Below are 23,222 nucleotides of genomic sequence, written 5' to 3' on the forward strand. Positions count from 1 at the left end.
AGATTTCTCCTTTGAGTAGGAACACCCTTCAGGGTTACTTGCCTACAAAATTTTTTATGCCATTACCATAGAGGAATTTAGTTAATTAAATATGCAATTTAATTATTAATTTAATTTAAACATTAATTTAATTTAATATACAATTTAATTAAACATACAATTTTTGCATAGACCAAAATTTCTGGTTTCCAACTGTTAAATTAATGACTATAACATAAGTGATATTGAAGGCTCTCTGAATTGGATTTAAGACCATTACTATAATAAAATTGTCCAAAAATTCTTGCTGTCTGATGTATTTATCTATTTGCAAACATGTTCAGGGGCTGTGTGTAGGGGAGGCAAGAGAAACCATTTTAGATTTAATCATTCAGTTAGTCTGAAGTAGTCTGGAGTTAGTCTTAGTCTGGAGTAGGACAGAAAGGAAGTAAAGGCATGGGAGTTGCCCATAACTTTCCTCTTCAATTGATGATATCTTGGTTTGGAAATACCCATCCAATAGTCACTTCTTGTCCAGGTTTATGTGTTTCTTTCAATGCGGAGTTGGAATGTGAATAAAAAAATGAATGCAGTTATAGTGAACAAAAAAAGAAGTATGGTCTTTGGTGTAGAGAAAATACCCAATGCATGGAATGGAAGGCAAGTTAGTGGTTTAAATGCAATGTGAATGAGCAGCATGAGTGGTTGGCAAGGCAAGCCAGAGGGCAAGATATATGGTCAAGGTAGTTGGGGTTGAGACTCCTACTTTGTATTCCTATAATAAAGTCTGGATGTGGGAAGAGGAACTGAGGAGAACAAATGGATTTAATTTACAAGTAAAATGGTGAAAACATCAGTCACTTGTTTTTAAAATTTTAGAAGTTTAATAGTAATAAAAGGGTTATAAAAATAGTAATATAATTAGAGTAATAAACATTTGAACAATTGAGATTAGGACAATACGAGACAATAAAAAACAAAGTTATTAACTTTCTGGGTAACTATTTCTGGGCAAAATAAGCCCAAAAAAGGACACCCGTTAACAAAGGATTAACCCTTAAAAGCAATAGCTCGTTGCATATTCATACACCTCATACATGATGCATAAATTCCATTCAAACACAGGATTCTGTCTGGTCATCGTCAACTTCTTCCTCTTAAGCCTGACGGCGTCTTCAAAGCTGAGCGAGGCAGGAAGAAGTTAGTTTCTCTGATAATGGAGCAATAAATTCTCTTTCTCTGAAAGATTTACGTGTCCTGTGGCTGCTATCTGGTGCGAACACCTCATTCCTTTATTTTAAAAAAAAATCCCACATACATAGTTTCTATTTTAACTACAAAAGTTACACTTTAACTACAAAACTACATTTACCATACTATTAAAATGTTAATACAGCACTACTAATCAATACAACATAATACATATAGTAAATATCTGCGCAAAGCCATATAATATGTACTTTTCACACAAGGTTATTGCAAATGGAGATTTCGGAGGTCCGTTTTTATGCGGGCGGCGTCGCTGCAAGGCTGCCACTCCTGACCAGCAGCCCGTACGCGCCGCCATCCCCGCGCTCCGCAGCCGGGCAGGGCCCGCTCTCCCCCGGGCAGGGCCAGTGGGCCGGCCCGGCCTCCCCCGAGAGCCGCAATGGTTCTTCCTAGGGCAGGGCGGGCGGGCGGCGCGCCGTTCGCTTCCGGGTTCGGGTGCGGGCTGGCGCTCTATGGTTGCTCCTCCCCGCTGGCGCTCTGTCCCGGCGCGCGCGGGCGCTATGCGCAGGCTCGGCCCTTGCCTCAAGATGGCGGCGGTGGCGGATAAACAGAAGCACGAGCACGGGCGGGTGAAGATCGGGCACTACATCCTGGGCGACACGCTGGGTGTCGGCACCTTCGGCAAAGTCAAGGGTGAGCGGGGCCGCGGGGCCGTTGGCGTCCCGTCAGCGCGGCCGGGAGCGCCGCTCGGAATGGGGCTTGCGCGGGCTGAGCCGCCGGGGTGGGACTGGCGGTCCCGCTGCGGGAGGCAGCGGCTGGGGCAGAAACAGCTTCCTCGTCGGTGCTTGCGGAAACAACCGCTGGGAGCCAAGGGCTGCCTCTGTTCAGAACAACACCGGGCATGTAGCGGAAGCAGGGAGTCTAAATCCTCGGAGCTTCGTGTATTGCATTTTGATGCTCCAGTACGAACTCTCGATGCCGTTGTAAGGAAGGCAAGATTTCTCTCTCTACAGAGAAATAAGTTTAAAAAGATGGGTCTGGGATAGTTGGATTAGTTGGTAACACAGCTGATGTGCAGATACGGAAGAACTTAATGTTTAATCTGCTTGACCAGTGGTTGGCAAAGTTTGTTTTTTTCAGCTCATATTTAAACATTTTCCACTGTAGGGCTATGGATGCTATACGGCTTATTTGAAGGCTAGTAGAAATAAGGTAGAATTTAAACTTCCCCATAGTGCCATGCACCGCAGATGGCAGGACTGTGCATTAGTTTACACTGTGCCTGCTGCGTTTTTTGTGAAAACTTCAAATATTGGGGCAAGCAAATCAAAAACATCCTTTCTCAAATGAGTAGAGCTAGGCTTAGGCTGTATTCTTCATAAGAGTTGTGCATTTTTTTTTTGGGGGGGGGGCTTGGGTTTTTTTAGAGGTTTTTTTGGCGTTTTAGTTTTTTTTTTTTTTTTTGTTAACTTAATAGGTGCATTAAAAACTCAGCTGCTTTTCTTCAGTGTAGATAATCCATGGTATGTGCTCTGCACAACCTCTTTTAGCTATTGACATGTCCTGAAGAAAATTAATAATGTATAGTAAATAGGATTATATTTTGCTCTAGGAAAGCAGTAAAAAATACTTGGAAAGCACAGTCCTTCGAGTCTCTTTTTCAAGAGAAGCTTATAAAATGGACAGCCCCAGCCATTTGGGAGCAGAGACAAATTCCCCCAGCCCCATCTGGCAGCTGGGGTACCATTTGTTTTCTGTACTGAAATTAGTACTTCCTTGAGTAGAGGAAAAAAAAAAGTAATGCAGCAGAGGAGCATTAGGTTCTATTTCCTCATGGAAGGATGGCTGCTTGAGGGGAGGGGTCAAAGCTGTGTTTGTTCCATGGTTTTTTTATCCAGCACACTGCAGAAGACTAGGATTGACATACCATCAATGTTCTAGTGGTGTGATCCTCAGTTTAGGAGAGCACTGTTGCAGTACTGCTTTTCATGTCTCCATATGATGTACTGTTGTCTTGCTTCAGCTGTGCTTAATAAAGAACATTTTATCTATGATGCACTGATTTTCCTCTTGACCACACATTTTCTTCATTTAATACCAGATCTGCAATTGTTTCTCCGTTTTCATAATTTACTTCTCTGGTGATATGGTTTAATCAATTGACATAAAGTGAAAAACATTCACTTCTTAAAATTCAATTAGGATATACCTTGAGCTCATGTAATTTCAGGGGTCAGGCAAATGGCTAAGTGAATGTTTTATTCTAACAGTGGTGGCAGCCTGAAAAAATTAAACTGGAAGATCAGTGCTTTATTTGGTAATTGTGAAAGGTCTCCTGCTGTCGCTTTCAGATGAATTCATGCTGCTGGAATTCATGTCACTGGTGTGATTCTGTCCACTTTATCATTTTCACCTGGCTGTGCCGCTCTGAATGAATTGGTTTACCTGATTGTGCCTCAGATGGGCAGTTGCAGAAATGCTGTTCCTAGCCATCATCTAGACAAAGCTAAAATGCCCCTAAAGTGGAAAGCTGAGGTGGCAGAATACTGAATATAAACCAATTGTATGAGACACATTCATGTTCAGACTTCACTAGGATTCAATGTAAATTCATCTATTCCTATTTTCATCAATTTTTTTAGCACTGCCAATGTTTTCTGCTGAAACTAGATGCAAACTTATTTCCAGATACTTTTTTTTTTAAGTTATCTTTGATAAAAGGAAGGGTACTAGGGCTTCCAGTGGTCCTTACTGAGGCTGTAAGGGATGTTACTTAAGGCTCGAAGTACACAATAGTCGTTCCAGCTCTCTATATCTAGAGTATCACCCCTGTTCTGTATAGACTGCAAACCAAGTGGTCTGGGTCAAGGCAGCAATGACACACCTGGAAATGAACAGTGCAGGTCAGTATGGTATCTAATGTTGTGCAGCAAGATGGCTTTGCACAGCATAAACTATTGTTGTTGTTTAGGGTTTTTTCCCACATTAGTGAAAATATTTGTATAGCTCATATTCTTTAAAACTGCTTCCCTCCGAGCTTTGGATTGGCTTTTTGGCCTGCGGCAAATAGTTTCATGAAATACAACATAGCTTTCAGATTACTTTTTTTCTCTAAAAACTTAATGACTGATACCTGTATTTCATAAGTATGTGGTATTTGTCTGCATGGCCTCAAAATAAGTTTTTTTCTGTTTGAAGAACTGTTGAACAAGATAGGGACTCTTCCTCCTGTGCTGCTACAGTTAATAATAAGTCATTGCTGCTTTGAGACTCTGTCACTGTCGTGAAAATCTTGATGCTATGCAAAGCCATGGTGAAGTTTGAAGGCAATTAGTATTGTCAGAAAAAAAAGAAATACAGGCATATACTAGATCTGTTAATTTTTTTTTTCCAGAGATTATTTTGAAAGACTGATAGCTAGTTGAGGATTAGGGTGCATTCCCTTTTATAGGTAAAATTTCCATCAAGTGGTAATGCAAAGTAGATTTCAGGAAGGTAACACTGTCTGCTTATGTTTCTACATGATGTTATCATCTGGGGTGACGCTTTCACTTCTATCCTAATGTTGAATTCAAAAGTGTCCGCAGTCTGTTACCAGTTGGTATCTGCTCTTTTACTGGTAACAGATACCTTGAACTGTATCCAGGAAAAGCTACATGTATCTTAAAAGGCTAGTTTTGTTATAATTTCAAATTGAATTAAAATAAGCCAAAAGTTTCTGAAGAAAATAGAGATTGAATTTGAAATGTCTGAAGCAAGAGAATAGGCTTTTTGGGATCTTTCTGCACTGGCACCGAACCACAGTATGTTTTCATTACAATAATTTATTCAGAGCTGGTGGAGTTGAAGAAGCAGAAAATCTTGTTTTCTCCCAGTCAGTGAATAAAATTAAGGCTTGAGGCCTATAGCTTTGAAGGCTGTGACAGCTAGAATTGGTTTCAGTCAATTGCAAATGTTACTGTTTAATTACTTTGAAAGAAAATTGTTTTGAAATACTCTTTTCTTATATGCCTTACATCTTGAGCATAGATTGTAGCTAATGAATTGCTTTCTAATGTTTTTCTGAGTGCTAATGGAATTCCAGTCTAAGGTAAACTGACAAATCAGAAATAAAATCTCTTAAAAAGAAGATTTTATAACCCAGTGCATATCAGAACTGTGTATTTATGTCCTAAGCTGTAGACTTGGTCAAATATGTATGCTACTTAATATAATAAGCACCATCTTAAATGTACTTTGTACAGCAAAAGAAGATGCAGATTCATGTGTTTGACCGAAAGGTTTTTGCTTGGTTTCTAAGAAGTTGTTTCTTACTAACAAAAACCAATGTTACATTTTAACTTACTGATTAAAGTTGTAGGGGTTTTTTTTGGTGGTTTCGTTTGTTTGCTTTGTTTGTTTTTTGGGTTTCTTTTTTTTTCAAATAATCTTGGTGTACATCAGTTCCCATTATAGATGGGCAAAGACTTTACAATTAGAGTAGTTGCTTGTCTAATTTTTATCATTTTTTATGATGATTCTTTACTCCTGAGTGTTTGAATGTAGGTGATATAATTTGTTTAATTCCTTTAAACTGCAATCACATTTGAAGAAAATAAAGGGAATGTAAGTGCTTTGATTGTAAGTCTGGCTCAAAGCAAATAATTTTCATACATTTCTAGGCACTCACCTGCCACTGCTTTGTGGTCTTTCCAGAACTTGCTATGGATTCCAGCTTTGTCCTGCATTCCTCAGTAGTGCAAACACGCCTGGCCAGCACTTTGTTTACTGTGGCCCTTCTGAATTTAGGGGGTGTCTTTTCATCCTTATCAGAGTTCTTTTGTTTTTCCATATGCTAAATGTATCTCAGTGCAGCATTGTGATGGTTCTGGGTCTTGGGTCACTGTTTAGTTCCCTACAGGAATTCAGACTGCTTAATTTTATAGGTGGCTGTCTTGTAAGAAAAAGCATGCAGATGCTTGTCATTGTCTTCTGCCTCTGCTAAGAACTTCTCACTTGCATTGGTTTTTAGCTTGATATAGAGGCAGAAAGCAGCAGGAAGGTATATTGTGCTGGAATGAGACTTACAGATCAATGGGTGTTTGTTTATTCTATCCAAATTATCTGTTGAACACAGAAAGATTTTTGTGCATCACTGCTGTTTAATCACAGTTTCCCATGGTTATATAAAAATAAATCTTGAAGCCCAGGGCTTATTTAAATTCCCAAGTGAGGGTAGGCACCCAAATGAGTGAGTATTGTGTTCAGCAAGTTCTGTTACAAATGTTTATTCATGTGGACAAGGATGAGCCATGTGTGTGTCTGGAGAATCTGGCTTATCTTTGGAAGGTAGAAGTCAGAGTGGCAAATAAATGGTGATGTTATAATCACTGTGTGTGGCAGCCATGCAGACAGGGAAGCATTCTAGTAAAAGAGATACTTAGCTTCTTGGTGTTCCATCTGTGATCGTGTTTTGGGTTTAAGAAAAATATTCTCATGGATTTTGCTGTGTCTACTCCCAATAGCACTTGCAAAGTTAAGGACTTTAAGAGAGGTAACTAACTGTGAAATAGTTTAGACTTTTTAGTTTCTCTGTTTAAAGAACAATGAAACCATCCTTAGTTTCTTTTCCACTTCTAGGAATGCATTAGTTGCATCTTTTTCATTGTTTTTCCTTGTTTCTGTTCTATTTTTTGTGCATTTCTCGTCACATTTGCCACTCATTTAAATAGAATAAAGCTCTGGTGTTAACTGCACAGAATGTGGAGCTGTCAGACTGCTCCAAGGACAGATAGATTTTTATAAGTAAACTGATCAGGTACTTACACTGGTAATTTAGAGCAATTGCTGAAGCAGGCTTCTTGAGGGAGTGATAGGAGTGATCCTTGCAGATGAAGTAGAGGAGGTACAGGAAAACATGTTTGAGTGGGTTGCCAAGCAAGCCAAAAGCTTGGAGTGACTTACACAGTGAGTGGAAATGCTCTCTAATTAGCAAGGATGGCAGGGTTTGGGGATATGCTTTGCCTTTTTTTTTTTTTAAACCATTATTGCAAAAAATGTTATGCTGCAAGACTCCTGCTGGTTAGGATTAAGGAATTTCTTACATGTATTCATCTTCTAATGATAGAATTGTGGAAGAAATTGGAGTAGGGCTGAAGAAATTCCACATCATCTGCTTTGCAACCTTCCCAAAGATATAATGGGGATAGGTGGAATGCTAGTGTCTTAACTTGGCTACATTCAAAAAGGAGAAACAATGTCTTAGCTGAGCAATTGAAAACCTTGACTAAATACTTCCTTGTTTCTTGCAGTTGGGAAGCATGAGCTAACTGGGCATAAGGTTGCTGTGAAGATCCTGAATCGACAGAAGATTCGCAGCCTTGATGTTGTAGGCAAAATCCGCAGGGAGATCCAGAACCTCAAACTCTTCAGGCATCCTCATATAATTAAGCTGTAAGTTTTGCTTACTGTAATCAAGCTTACTTAGGCAGTAATCTCTTTTTGCTGTCACTGCTCTGAAACACATTTAAAGGGCAATACTACAAACAGTAGTATTACTTATTATTATAAGGATACTTATCTTGTCAGAAAAGTAACCAGCTTCAAAGTATCAACTGTGCCCTCTGTAATGTGTTTTTACAAAGCTGTTTTTACTGCAGGCTGGAGAATTTCCATTAGATCTTTGCTTAGACATTCTTTGGACAGGTGTATAAAAGGTAATGTCATGACAGGTATTTCTGGTAGCAGTCATCTCTGAATTTAGTGGCTACTTCAGTTTTTTTTTCTGTTTATGTTTGATTGTTTTCCCCATGCTTAGAAAATGAGTTACTAAGAGCAAGAGTGTAAAGGTCATTTCTATAGCAAGTTTATTGTGTCTTTTCAAAGTGTTTTTAGTGATGTGCTGGTCATTGATATGTTTTTTTCAGTGTCAGTGATGCTCTGCAAGATATTTCTGAGTTAAGGATGTAAAGTTTAATAAATATGATTGCTATTTCAGAAATCTTTAGTGTAGTGGCTACCCTTTGTCTAAATGTGGCATTTAAAATATGCCTGATTACATCTGTTAGTTAATCAATAGTTCATCAGTGGATTTCAGAGTAAAACTGTCCCAGAGTTGACCCCTCATGTCTCGTCTGTGGTAATAAATTATAAGTAACATTGATTTTCTTTGACTCTAATTTCCTGTTAAAATATTCTGCACTTTCAGAGTGTGGGTGACTTCCGCTGTCTTAGTCATGATGTGGGTGGTTGTTTTGTTGGTAGAATTTTGTCTACCCCACTGTCGCTGGCAGATGCCACGTTTCTGCACTCCCTTTAATTGAGCAACAGCTGTTACACTGAAGCTAAATTACACTGTGTAAGGTCAACTCACCCACTTCTTCAGTGAGCTAGTTTTCAGAAGGCTGTTGAGCTGATTTGTCAGCAGAATTGATAGTGCTTTCAGTTAATCTGTGAATGGGTCCAAAGGGCATACCCATAGCCAGAACAGAATAGGGAGTGTCAGTGCACCAAGTGACATACCGAGGTGAAAGAGGAATGTGTGCTTGTTACACATTCCTACACGTAAACTGAAGACAGTTTAGCAGATTTGACATGACAGTTTCTTTCTCAAGGAATCACTGGGAAAATTTTTTCTTTTGCATGTGGAATGCTGTAAAGAGAATAAATGAAATAATTTTTAGGTAAGGATATTAGAAAAAATAAAAATTTCTTAAATTTTTATTTTGTCCTTAAACTTGTTATTTCAAAGCTTCAAAGTTGTGTTTTTAGAATATAATTGAAGTAGAATGATAAAAATATAACAACCAGAGATCAGTACTCTTAATATTCATAATTATTAAGAGGAATTTTTTCCTAGTCTTGAAGTACACTTTTTCATTTATGGCAAATAAATTTTTTTGCATGTTAATGCTGAAAAGTGTGTATTTTTGCAATACTAGCAAAGTCCTTTTGAAGTCCCTTTTCACTGCATCAAGCTGTTGATGAGGCAGCACTGTCTTACACAGTCTTATAGTCTTAAAGAAATTACTTGTCCCTCTGAAAGAGCAAGGATTGATATTCCTAATATGGATTACAGATTTTCTGCTAGTCTTTGCAAAGATGGTATCGCATAGTGGAAGGAAGCTAAAAAGCTCCTGAGAAATATTGTCATTCCAGTAGCTGTAGATTGATTGTAACTATTTTAAAGTGTATTTTTCATCTGATTATTTGTATGACTTCGGTTTTAACCAAATGTAAGTAGTGTTTTACTGAGTGTGTAGACTAATAGATACCTTCTCTTATCAGGTACCAGGTCATCAGTACACCCACTGACATTTTCATGGTGATGGAATATGTTTCAGGAGGAGAGCTGTTTGATTATATCTGTAAAAATGGAAGGGTAAGAAGTAGTCCAGCTCTGCAAATCACTGACTTGCATTCTGTTATTGCATTTGCAATGTTCCTGTGTCACTCTACACTGAGGGGACAGACTTTTGGGCATCTTTTTGGGTATCTTTATCAGAATGATACAATAAAAAGTTTTCTTTTCTCAAAAGAATATTATGATTAGTGTAGCACAAGATTTATAATTAGAGTAGCACAGGATTTCTATGAGCAGAATGAATATACTATAATTTATAAGTAGTGTAATACAGAAGTTTTACACAACCTAATTTGGGGTGTCTATTCCCCTAGACCCTCTGTACATCTGGTCAAATCTTAATGCATATTTTGCTGTATTCATATAACAGTCACAGTCTAGCCTTGAAAGTCTAGAAAGTCCTAGGGATGAACTCAAGTTCAGAGGAAGCGGAGGGTGCTGGACCTGTCTGTGGCCACTGAGAAGTCCCAGGTTTCATTCCCATTTAGGACTCATAGCTGGTGTTAAAGACATCAAACTCTGGCTGCTGTTGCAGTTCCGTATGCCATGACAGTCACCCATGGCTCTGTGCCTGAGGACTACAGGCTGGTCCTCAGTATGCTGGTCCTCAGTATCCTGATTATATGCAGCAGATTATCAGCCTGGCACCTGGGAATCTTGAGGCTGGTAGGGAGGGGAAGAAGAAAATTGGTTTATTTGCTTCACAGGACCTCCAGGACCTGATAATGAGGCAGAGGGGATGAACACATGACTTGCATGGTCACAGAATGGTGGCTTTCCTCACTAAGTGGCATTAATTAAGCTAACCACATTGTTGTGGGCTGGGAGCAAGGGGTATTGGTTACACCTTGTTAAACGTGGGTGTGTTTTCTTGTATTCAGTTTCAATTTTGCTACTATCAATTAAAATATATTTTATGACTATGTTTTTTTTTTTTTTGAAAGTAGAAATGGTTATATGTTAACATATTCAAAATCTTCATGCGTGACTTTGTCATAGCATTGTTCCTTTCTACTAATCTGTTAATTTACAGTGGCTGGGAATAAACCAGATGAATATGTACCCAATTGGAGGAGCTGAAAATTGTTTCTTTATATATCCCATTATTAGAAAGCGACCATTGTCCCCTTATTACTGTCTTCTACTATTAGAACAGCTTGCGTGAATAATCTGAAGTCCCTTTTTACAGACTAGATATATAGAATACTGGAGTTGCTGGGACAAACTGATATGGATTATGGGTCTTTGTAGGAAATACCCTCCTAAGTCTGCTGTTTGTGACCAGCTGCTGAGAGCATAAATAGCATCTGAAGTTAATAATTTCTGTAGCATTTTGCATTTCAGCAGCTTTTGCCAGCTTAAGTCTTGCACTGTGCTTAAATATCAAACTGATGATTCCAGTTATACAAAGCTAAATGTTTCAGTGCTAATGTTTCTATTTAGTGAGCATGTAACATCTGCCAAACCCAATTTCAAAAGTGTCAATAAGAACTTCCAGTGACTTTCTGAGTAAGTGGGTGTGTTTTGTTTGAGTCAATTTAGAGCTGTGGTAAAAACAAACATGATATGAGATATGAAACTGCTTGCTACTAGTTCTGATAATCTATAATAAGAGTATCTATAAAGCTATATAAAGTATCAAATGATAAGTATAATTTAGAGTTATATATAGTTATACATAGTTTAGGTAATGGGAAAGTTTCCTCTGGCTAGTAAAAATGAAAAACAAGTTAACTTCCACTGTCTCTTAATTATTTAAAATCTTTGTCTGTTGTAGCTTGATGAGAAGGAGAGTAGACGTCTGTTTCAGCAAATCCTTTCTGGTGTGGATTACTGTCACAGGCATATGGTAGTGCATAGAGATCTGAAGCCTGAAAATGTGCTTCTTGATGCACACATGAATGCTAAGATAGCTGACTTTGGTAAGTATTGCTTTATTTTTCTATCTGATTGCATTTCTGGTGTTAGATCTTGTTAATAACAAAAGGAAGTGTTAAACAAAGTATGTATAGTTTAATATCTGTGTGGTGGGATACAACAGAGGAATATAAAGAAAATAGATGTAAAGCAAAATAATGTTCTTGCACATTTATTGAACTTGTTTTCATTTCACGCTTTCTTGCTTTCTCTTGAGGTATTTTCTGTGACTGGCTGAAATTGTGAACTGATTAGTTTGGTTTCACTTAACAATATTTTCTCTGAAATGCTAAGTGAACTTAGTTTCTGACCTTCTTCAAAACTCACTCCTTTTCTGTTTCACCATCTGTAAAATGTAGATGCTTAGTTCTCCTGGAAGAACAGTGCAGGGGCAGTTCATCATCTTCAGGAAGCTACAGTGTTATAGAAAAATACACTAGTCTTCCTGATTTGTTTATGCCAGCTTTCCATGTCACAGCTGCAGAGAAGCCTTGAAGCTGGGTCTTGGAACCATCTGAGTCAGGAAACCTCACCTGACTAATCACATATAAGCGTAGTAAGGGGGGGTATCCATATTGATGGGTCCTGACAGATCTCTGTAGACATTGTGGATAATACCTGTAAGTCTCCTGTGAAAGGTGTTAGGTAATGCTGAGTATGCAAAGTATGTTTTAAAAGTATGGTGTTCAACTGTGTGGGCCCTGGAAATCATACTGGTTTCTCATGTGAAGAAATTATTTGGGTGAAATGGTTCACATGGTAAAGAAATGAAGTACAGTAACTTACAAAAACATCTTCCTGTAACTTAGTGTCAGCAAAACTGTAGCACTCATTTATTCATGAGCGGTGTATTAAACAAGTGCTTAATAAAAGTTTTAGTATGTTAGAATATGAAAGCTAGCCAAGCTGTACTCTTTCCCCTCCACATTCCCTGCTGACCCATAAAAGGGCATAATTCCTTCTTGAGATTGAGTTCTTTGGTTTATGGTAGTCTTTATCATGCAGCCTCACTGAGGCAACTAGGAAATATTTTCTATAGCTGTTAGACTGTACTGAGTGCTGGTGAATGCAGGTGGCCTGGTTCTAAAGCACATTTCCGTTGCTTACAGAGTATCTGAAAAGCAAACTACTAAACTGCCGTGATGCATGAACCAGGTGCCTAATGTAGGGGTGTAAATTGTAGTAAATTCATGTTTACTCCTCAGTGAAGTTTACTCCTTTCTTCTGTGTAACGTCTAACAGAATTTTAGGGAATTTTCTGGTAGCATTTTAGAAGCAAATAGGAATTTTATTACTTTCTTGTTAATGACCAAAATCCTGTCTTGCTATACTGCTTCATCTCCCTTTGAGCAACTTTTTTCTCTGTCATGCCTGTGTCATCCAAATTTAACTGTTCTAGTCTAGGGCTAAATATGTCCTCAAGTATCTCTAGGCTGTGGGCAGTAATGGATTGATGTTACTCGGATTTCTGATAAAATGGAGGATTTTGTGGCATGCTCATATAAAAATTTCATAATTCCAAACAACGCTATTTCTTAACTGGAATAAATCTGTTCGTTTTCTAATTTGAATCACTAGCGGTTTGTTCTAGGTGCTATATGCAGTGTGAAATAATTTTGCTCCCTCAATTTTTAGTAGTTACTCTTATACACTTTCAGGTCTATCAAATATGATGTCAGATGGAGAATTTTTAAGAACAAGCTGTGGTTCCCCTAACTATGCTGCACCAGAAGTAATTTCTGGAAGGTAGTTTCTTTTATATTGGATACATGTATGCATGTACTTCAGTCATGTTGCTGCTTGATTTTAAGGGGTACAAAAGTAGTTCAGTTGACAAGCTTTATGCTGAGAAACTGAGGGCTGATAGTGGTATTGATAATTTTAAAAATGTTTAAAGCTTCTGTGAACTAGCTTTGAATAGTTCCTGTAAGGTAGAGGTGAGATGTCTAATGCCCCAAATGCGTTGTGTACACTCTGCCTGAATTGCTGTAAAAATCTCGTGTAGAGCTCAGATCTTGGAAGCTGAGGTGCAGAGTTTCAGGCAGAGTCTGCTGTGAAGTTGAGTATCAGTGAAATGCATGTTGCAGAGTAGATACTAATTTTGGAGGTAACTTCCCTTTTTGTAAACCATAACTGTCAAATCTGCTTTCAGCTACCTACTCTAATATTGCCTCTTGTTGATTGGAGGCCAGATGTCTCTTTTACTGTGGCAGGGGCACAGAATATGTGACATGTTCAGCTATATGGACTTGTCTTAAACTTTTCAGCCACGATTTGGGGGATAACTGACTTTGCACAGATTCCTCTATAACATTGATAGCAATATATAACATGGGCTTTCTTAGTAGTAGATGCATGTTTCTTTCAATTTGCCATTGTGCAAAATTGCATTATGGATTATTGTTACACATTAGACAGGAAAACTGTACTTGTGCTCTCTTATATATTAGAAAGGGAAGAGTACTGAGGTTCAAGGGAGCTACAGAATAGAACGAAAATGGTATAGTGCTTGCAAAATCGGTTGTCCTGAGTTTACATGCTTTTAATTACTGTGAGACAATGGAAAAATGACAGAAAACATGTATTAAACACAAATCACTAATAATTATTTTTTTCACAGGTTATATGCCGGTCCAGAAGTAGATATTTGGAGCAGTGGGGTTATTCTCTATGCTTTGTTATGCGGAACACTTCCATTTGATGATGATCATGTGCCAACCCTTTTTAAGAAGATATGCGATGGTATCTTTTATACCCCTCAGTACCTGAATCCATCTGTAATTAGTCTTTTGAAGCACATGCTGCAAGTGGATCCAATGAAAAGAGCAACAATCAGAGACATTAGGTAAAACGCTGATGTCTGATCACAACATGCTGGAATTACAGTAGCACAAATATGCAGAACAAAGAAGTTATTCATAGAGCTTGTCCATATTTTCTAGACTGAGATGAAAAATTCAGGTTGTGATGGCTTGGTTTTAGCTCTGATAGTGCTGATCTGCAGTAGACAATTAAGTATCTATTGGAGATCATAGTAAAACAAATTATTTATACTATACATGGAAATTCTGAGATACTTTAGGTTTAAGACTGCCGTAGCAAAGCTGTTTACTTGCATAACGGTTTGCAAAAATTATGGTATATAGACTTCTCTGGGGAAAGAAAATTGTCTTTGCTGTTAGGAACTAGTGCTCTCTACTGTAAATGTCTCTTTAATCTGATAACTACTGGTTTTATTCATATTTCTTCAGGGTCTGAAAAGTTATTTGTTAAAACTGTGAATATGCCACATGTAAGGCAACAATTTCTAGCTTCAAAGCACTGGCATGAATTTGTGTATGAATGGTAAATACTTCACCAAATACTGATAAGTTTAAGTTTGTAGTCAGAGAGAGGCATCATGGGCTCCAGATTCCAAGAGATAATTCTGGAGCAGTTGATTGTGTTGACAAATGTGCACTGGATCAAATTAAAAAAAGGTAGCTGGCACAAATGTACTTTATGCAGCAGCTTAATTTTCTTCGCAAGAAGCTCTAAGGAAAGAGTGTTGCTATACTACCATAGTGAAAAAGCTGTTCCTTTTAGGGTTGGAAGTCAGGAAATGAGCAACCTCAGTTGCATTAAATAAATCGTTTGTAGTAAAGGAGTGGTGTGAAACAGATGTTGAAAAATGTTTGTTACAGAGCATGGCTGGAATTTGAATCTGGAACAGCTCTGTCCTGTTACCCATATGACATGTCACCTCACAGTTTAAAGGACAAACTGAGTTTGTTTGAATACCTTAATTCTTCTAGGGGTTGTATGTATGTTCATGCAGGGGAAAGGCCTGGTGCCATGAACAGTAACAGTATTCCTCTGGGTTCAGTCATCCCAGCTATGGCTGAGTCTATGGCTGTTGTGATATGGGAAAAATATTATTCTGCTTCCGAATGAACTGTTTTTCTGATTAAACTATATTTTGCTCAGCACGTTCGTGCTGAGGCACAGTGTTCTCAGGATCACACTGAGTGGAGTTTAGTTCACTGTGCTGGTTTGGGCTGGAATAGAGTTGAATTTTTTCACAGTAACTGTGTTTTGAATTTAGTCTTGGTAACAGATGGATGTTGTAGTTACTGCAGAGCAGGGCTTGAACAGAGACAAAGTCTTTTCTGCTTCTTACACGGTCCTAACAGAGCAGGCTGGGGGCGCACAAGGAATTGTGAGGGGACACTGCTGGAGCAGCTGACCCCAGCTGAGCACAGGCATTTTCCAAACCATATAGGGTCATAGTCTGCAGTGAAAATAAGAGGAAGGCTGATGGGGCTGGTCTGCTGGTCGTCAGACATTTTGTGATGAGGAGTTGTTTTTATCTACATTACTTGTCTTTCTTGGGTTTCCTTTTCACTTCTCTTGTGTTTTTGGATTTTTTTTCTGCTTAGAATTTTTATTTTAATTGTAATGATGAAACTGGTTTTTATCTCAACCCTCAAATTATTTGCACTTCTACTCTTCTGGTTGTGCCCCTCATCTCACTGGAGAGGACCAAGCAAGTGGCTGTGTGGTGCTTAGTTGCTGGCTGGGGTTAAACCAGTTGAAACCATCCTGTTTGATACCTAGTATGGGGCTTGAAGGTATTGAGTTAAAAACAGATTTGAACAGAGCATATTAGATAAAATAATTATAAATTCTGTCTGCATAATGGTTCTTTGTAAGACTATTGATTTTTCTGTTCTTAATATTGATTTATAGGATCTCTTCCATGTTCCATTTTTTGCTGTACATGTTGAAGATTTAGGAGACTTTTTGCAATTTGCTGTGCTATGTAGTGCTTTGTGACTTTTTGGGGAGGTGGTTTTGTTTTGTTTTTTGTGTGTGTGGTTTTTTTTTTTTAATTAGAACATTGGCCTTGAGCTTCATGTGGTATTTGGGCTCTGTACTGAAGCTGTGACTATCCTTTGAGTACCATCTCAGGGAGACAATTAACAATTACATATCTTTGTCCAAGATTTTTTTTTGTGCAGTAAATACAGAATGGCGCCTTCGCTACATTCTTCTGTGATGTTTTCTCCCTCATTGCCATAATTTCAGTATCTTGAAAACCTTGGGCAGTCAAAATATTTGTACTGGTATTTCTTAGGAGCATAATTTAGATGTGCAGGTACGACATGATAGAAATGGCATTTTATCATGAAGTGATAGAATGTTTGAAAGAATGATGCTGTTGCAAACAGGCCCAGCTAATTAACACTGTGCTGGGACATGGCCTGTTCCTGTTGAACACTGCTCAATACTAATCAGCACCCTCAAGGAGAAGATGGGATTTTTGAGTCTTAAAACATATCAACAGACACTTTGGCTAGGACAGAAACCCAGCTTTCAACTATATCACTTGCTCCTATAACTAAAAGTAAACACCCAAAGAAAAAGTAATCTTGTTTGGTCAGGAATGAAGAAGCTTCTAGAAGGGAACAGGAGAGGGAATCAGAAGGATCAGCTCTTTGTGCAGCAAAACAGTCACAAGAACAGGAGGAGGAAGGTACTGAAATTATAAATGAGGAAGTAACCACCTGATTTCTATCACTAAGCAATTTGTGAGATAACGAAAACATTTTTCTCAGTTTCCTGCAAAATGTCCAGTAAAATCTTGTGCAGGCAGTGCTTATTTTGTGTACTGTTTTATTGTCTGTGCTACAAGGGTCTTGGACTGGCAACCGTTATTCTTTCTTCCAGCACAGACTAAAATTAATTTTATATTTTAAAGGAATTTCCTGTTAAAGATGTTTTCTTTACTTATGTATACTCAGATTTTTTTATTTTTAAATCTAGGGAACATGAATGGTTTAAGCAGGATCTTCCAAAGTACTTGTTTCCTGAAGATCCATCATATAGCTCTACCATGATTGATGATGAAGCCTTAAAAGAAGTGTGTGAGAAGTTTGAGTGCACGGAAGAGGAAGTGCTAAGTTGTCTGTACAGCCGAAATCATCAGGATCCTCTGGCTGTTGCTTATCACCTCATTATAGATAACAGAAGAATAATGAATGAGGCCAAAGACTTCTACTTGGCCACAAGTCCACCAGATTCTTTTCTGGATGATCACCACCTGTCTCGCCCTCACCCTGAACGAGTGCCATTTTTAGTAGCTGAAGCACCACGCCCTCGCCACACCCTTGATGAGCTGAATCCACAGAAGTCAAAGCACCAGGGTGTAAGGCGGGCTAAATGGCACTTGGGGATACGGAGTCAGAGTCGACCAAATGATATAATGGCTGAAGTTTGTAGAGCAATTAAACAACTGGATTATGAATGGAAGGTAACAAAATAAATGACCTTTACAGCAAACAACAATGCATTTTGATTTGAGCTGTGTAGTTACATAGCCCAGACATCTGAAACTGTTTTCATATTCTGGCATTAATCTCATGTGCCTGCGCTGTCGGTGTTTGCTGTGCCAGAAGGATGTTGGGGGGAGAATGTACATGCTGACAGGGAAAAAAAAGCTAAAATTTTCTCTTGGGGATGCAGGAATATATTTCTCTTGGCTAAAAAAAATCCCAATAACCCCCAATTCCAACAGGTAATGAAGTCTGAAATCACTTGATAAATACTAGTGAGTTGAAAGGACAAAAACAGTATGCAGTGATTTTCAAGCAGTTCTGGTTAACTGACTCAAATCTCTTCCATACTAGGTTGTAAATCCATACTATCTGCGTGTTCGGAGGAAGAATCCAGTAACAAGTGCATATTCCAAAATGAGTCTCCAGTTGTACCAGGTGGACAGCAGAACATACTTACTGGACTTCCGTAGTATTGATGGTATGTGAAGAGTTACTTAAGTTAATTGAGTTCTAGGTGAAATCATTCTACTTGCAAACATGTCATCATTTACTTATTTAGAAGTGAAGTAAGTGTTGCCCTTTTTTTATTTTAAATCAATCTAACATGTATTAGTGTTTCCTTATTCCTTCCTGGACTAGTGTCCCTGTGATATGTGCTTAGCTGCTGCATCTCATTTGCTTTTTTGCTATGTCAGCTCCTGAGGAGCTCTATTTTTTGTCTGCATCAGAACTAAAACCAGTAGTGCAAAAGGGGACAGGATTGTTGGAGGAGAGGCAACTTAGGCTGCCTTTGGAGCCTTACCCCAAATTTAAACATTAATTTAGATCTGAAGTAAGCATGTGAACAGTGTTTTCTAGTGAAGATAAGGATGACATCTAGGCATTTAAATTTGACTTGGACTGTACCTCATTGTACTGGGTCTGACTGAGATGGAGTTAATTTTCTTCCTAGCAGCCTACATGGTGCTGTTTTGGATCTGTGACTAAAACAGTACTGAAAACACACCGCTGCTGAGTGTTGCTCAGCAGCACTGGCATAGTATCCAGCCTTTCTTTTTCCACACTACTGTGTTGGGAGGGGAGCAACAGCTCTGCAGAGCTGAGCCATATTGAACGAATGGATGTTCAATGCCATATTATGTTATGCCTAGCAAAGAAAGGGCTTTGGGGGAAGGTAACCGTGAGACTGGCTGGGCATCAGCCTGCTTGGAGATAGTGAGAGGTTGCCTTTGCATCACTTTCCCCCCCAACACCTTACTTAAAACTCTTTATTTCTACCTGTGAGTTTTCTCACTTTTGCCCTTCCAATTTTCTTCCCCTTTGCTCTGAGATATCAACTGCAAGGCAAAGTTAACCCACCAGTTCTACTAATAGGTAAAATTTGAGGTAGGAATTTTGTGCTCGAAGGAACTAAAATCTTGAAAGCATATAGTTTAACCTGTACAAAAATACATTTTATGGAGTGACAGTAAAACAGTATACAAAGCCTGGTTAGATGAAGTGAGCATAGGAGCTAAAAGAGACCGAACACTTGTTTATGGGCATAGTAGACTAAAGGAAAGTTACCTGCTGCCACTGGTGTAGATGACATGCCTAGGAAAACATTGCATGGAAAAAAGGAATTTTTTTTTTTGACTGCTTAGAGCCATGCAGCTCTGGGAGGGCAGCCTGCTACAATTCTGGTTTCCACTTTTGAGGAAATAGAACAAATCTGTGCCCTTGGGTTGTATCTCTTCCAGTAGTTAAACTGATCTGACATTCCTTCTCTCTGCCATAGTTAATGGTTCTTTGTTCTTTTAACAATTTGTGAATTTAAGTACCTTTGTGTAAACAAGAGCTATTGCCTATTCACCAATTTCTCCTGAAATAAGTTTCAGGAGCCAGCTTAGAGCCAGGTTAATGTTCAGTATTTAAAATAAAAATAGAGATGCTTCATCAGAACACTACTATTAAAATGAAACTTTTTTCTCTTCATACTGAAGGTAGAGATCAGTTGCTGCAGCCTAAATATACATTCTATGGTAAAAAACTTTCAAAAGAGAAGAATAAATGGGTGCAGATGCTAACAAGTATAATGTTGTAATGAATTATCATAAAATACAAATAATAACAATATATAAATACCCAAAAGAGAACAAAAATAGAATAAAAATAAAGTAGATTGTAGAAAAAACATCTACAAACTGCTATTGAACTTAATCTTATGATGCTGACCTGGTTTTGTTTTGAGTAACCTAAATTGAACAGTTGGCTGCTGAAAGCAGTTCATGAAAAATACAATTAGTATCTAGTTCTAGTCTAAACTAGGTGTAAATAGTTCTGAAGTACAGTTCAGAGCACAGAAAGAATTAGCATAAGAACATTTGCTGTTGTGCTACTATGTATATGAGCTTTTATTTTGTATCAAATGCTGTTTGCAAAAGCTGTTCAGTTATTAATCAAGATTTTAAAAGACAAGATTTTGAAGTGTGAGAAGGGATGACATTTGCTCTTCCTAGAACTGAATTTTTTTTTTTTAACCAAATTTTCCTCTTCTCTTCCCTTGTTTCCAGATGAAATTGCTGAAGCGAAGTCTGGGACTGCAACTCCACAGAGATCAGGTTCTGTGAGCAACTATAAATCTTGTCAAAAAGATTCAGATGCTGATGCTCAAGGAAAATCTGCGGATACATCCCTTACCTCATCAGTCAACTCTTCGCTTGACTCTTCTACAGCTGACGTAACTCCAAGACCAGGCAGTCATACAATTGAGTTTTTTGAGATGTGTGCAAATCTTATTAAAATACTTGCACAGTAATTTTGAAGATGGGCTTATTTCTTTTAGAGCAATAAGCATGCCTAAATCATAGTCAGATGCTTCCAATTATAATCAAGTGAAATTAACTAAGGCGCTGAAAAAGCTAGCCACAGAATGCAACTTGCATGGGGATAAAAATTATGGGCAGTTAACATGTATTATTTTGAAGCTGGAGTGAATTCTGATTGCCTGCTGTCCAATAGCATAACACAGGTACAGGAAATAAGATGCCCTTTGGGTAGTGTTTGTAACATTTTACCTGGAGTGCAAAATAGGCTGCCTATAACATTTAAGCTAGATGGACCTCCTTGTTTTTTTATCTAGTTATACATATATCTGATGCACTGTAAGTTAACATACACGTCCTAGTTCAGTGATCTTAGTATGATTTGTTGGTCACCCTCTACAGTTGTGACTGATACAGAAGTATCAGCATCTCCTGACAGATGTTAATGTGTTAAAACTGCTGTTTCTTCCCCCTTATTTGACAAAAAATAATAAAGAATGAGATGATGTGTTACAATGTACTACTTCTAACAAAAAGTGTTATTAAATGTATGCAAATCTGGCCAGTTGGAAATGTGTAGGTGCTCTGTAATTGAGGGTGAAAACTCTGTGGACAGTGAGTAGAATGATTGAGTCCATAACAGCGGCAGGAAACTTAATGCTGAGAAGATGTGGCATCCCATGGGCTAAACCAAAATGTTGCTTTGTGGAGAACCGGTCAGGGAGCTCCTCCTTGTCTGTACACGTTATCTTAGTGTGGTAGCAGCACAGCAGCTCCCCACTGTAACTGCAGACCGAGAATCCTTTTCCTTAGAAACATGTCCCTGGAGTTAAGAGCAGAGCCTGGGGGCTGTTTCATGCTATTCCAGAATCTGAAATTTACAGGGTTTTAACATATATGTTTATAGTTTGATACAGCTGGTTATCACCTTAACTTATATTATATTATATAGTATTCAGTATGAAGTGAAAACCACATACACAGTTTTAATATTTCCCAGGCAACCTCTGTAGGAAACTTAGCTATTTAACTGAATCAAACAGTCTAACTTTTCAGTTGAACATTGAAAACTTATCATGACAACTTGAGTGCTAGAGTTTTTAATTGTAGATTGCAATTATCCATAATAAAAGTCATTCTGCATTTATGGTTTTTGCAGCAGTTCAGGAAAAAAACTGAACTTTGTATGTTAAAATCACAGGTAAAATCACTTGCATGAATATCTTTAGTCTCTTTAAATTGGATATAATTAGCCATGGTTCCATTTTCATCTGACACTTAGACATAAGCAGTCATAAAATACTTAGGTTTGCATTCAAGACTTAATGCTTGCTTCAAAATAATATTCATGACCTACATAGTTTCAAAGGTTGCTCCCCCAGGAAGAGGCTGGAACTTCCAGGCATTACTGAGCAGTGAAACCTGGACTCTTCACATGGGTGGAAATTCTTGCCAATGGCAGAGATTTTATCCATGGGAAACTGCTAGCTACAGATGTAGGAACAGTTAAATTCTGGCCAGCTGGCTGCAGCTCAGAAATTTGCATGCACAGAATCTGAAGAAACATAAGGCTGTTTTGAAGCCCCTGAACTGCTGTATTTTGAACTGGGTGGTAGTGAGGTCTGTCTCAGAGGTGGGTACAAGTTTACAACTTCATTTTTTTATCCTCATGTGTCACAGCTGGTCTCTGTAGGGACATTGGCTGTATCACTGTATTTTAAATCTTTGGAAGATTTTCCAAAGTGGAAGTTAGTATCAGAAGTTGAGCCCCAAAATTTTAGGATGCCAATGTGAGGGACCAGTTGCAAATCCTACAAAGAAGTCCTGTCTTTTGTCTGGTATGAATTGGTACTGATGTACTGAATAAATCAGTGTGTTCATTTTTGTTACCCTTTATTTTGGAATTAAGTACTGCATTTGTATAAACATTACAAACGCACAGGTTTTTAAGTTTTAGCAATTCCTCATCTGGAATTGGTTTTGGGATCACTTGCATGTATTGAACTATTTATAAATGTTATCTGCTCCTTGTAATGTTGACAACACAGGCAAGGTGTAAAGATGCAAAATAGTTCTTAATTTTATATACCTTTTCAGCCCTCTTGTGCTTTAAGACAACCCTGGTTTGTCCTTAGTTTTGGTATCAGGAAGTTAAAGCAAGTTTCTGACAGAAGTGTACAATATATGTTGTTGTAAATAAAAGTGCATTTTTATGGTAGATCAATTTTGATGGCCAAAGGTTTTCTGATTGAATTGAGATTTTTATGGGGAGGGGGAAAGGCAGAAAGGGGCACTAACAACCCAGTTGAACCCAGTTGCCTGTTGTGTGATTTTCCTATGCTTTGTAGATCTTGCTGTTGAAATTGCTTTCTTCACATGTTCCTACTGATCTTGCAGACCTTTAGGATTGCACTAGAAGCTGCCAATAGGCTGTGAAATGAAACTTCACTGAGAGAGCTGCCAGAATTGTAAGGCAGCTTATGCAGATACACAAACTGGTAAAGTGTGTTACTTTGTATTCCCAAGCTTACTCCTGATGGAGTACAATGAGTTACCTTGTCTTTGTATTGTAATTTTTTCAGTAACATGGATGAATCTGGGCTGTCCATGTGCAATATAAATCAATAGGTAATGGATAAAAATTCATCTTGGTGG

General features: G+C 38.2%; 1 protein-coding gene across 1 annotated transcript; it reads left to right on the forward strand.

Moving 5' to 3' along the window:
- Positions 1-1,486: 1,486 nt before the first annotated feature.
- On the forward strand, positions 1,487-21,182 carry PRKAA1 (protein kinase AMP-activated catalytic subunit alpha 1). The gene is given in 11 exon segments (XM_054283343.1): positions 1,487-1,517; positions 1,520-1,663; positions 1,666-1,881; positions 7,479-7,620; positions 9,454-9,547; positions 11,307-11,451; positions 13,105-13,192; positions 14,067-14,291; positions 17,252-17,738; positions 18,115-18,241; positions 20,316-21,182. Coding segments are annotated over 11 exon segments (1,944 nt in total). The 3' UTR covers positions 20,561-21,182.
- The last annotated feature ends 2,040 nt before the right edge of the window (positions 21,183-23,222 follow it).

The sequence above is a fragment of the Melozone crissalis genome, unplaced genomic scaffold, assembly GCF_028551555.1.
Source record: "Melozone crissalis strain CALT ecotype California unplaced genomic scaffold, PUWL_Pcris_2 ptg000036l_1, whole genome shotgun sequence".
In the NCBI taxonomy this organism is placed as follows: Eukaryota; Metazoa; Chordata; class Aves; order Passeriformes; family Passerellidae; genus Melozone; species Melozone crissalis.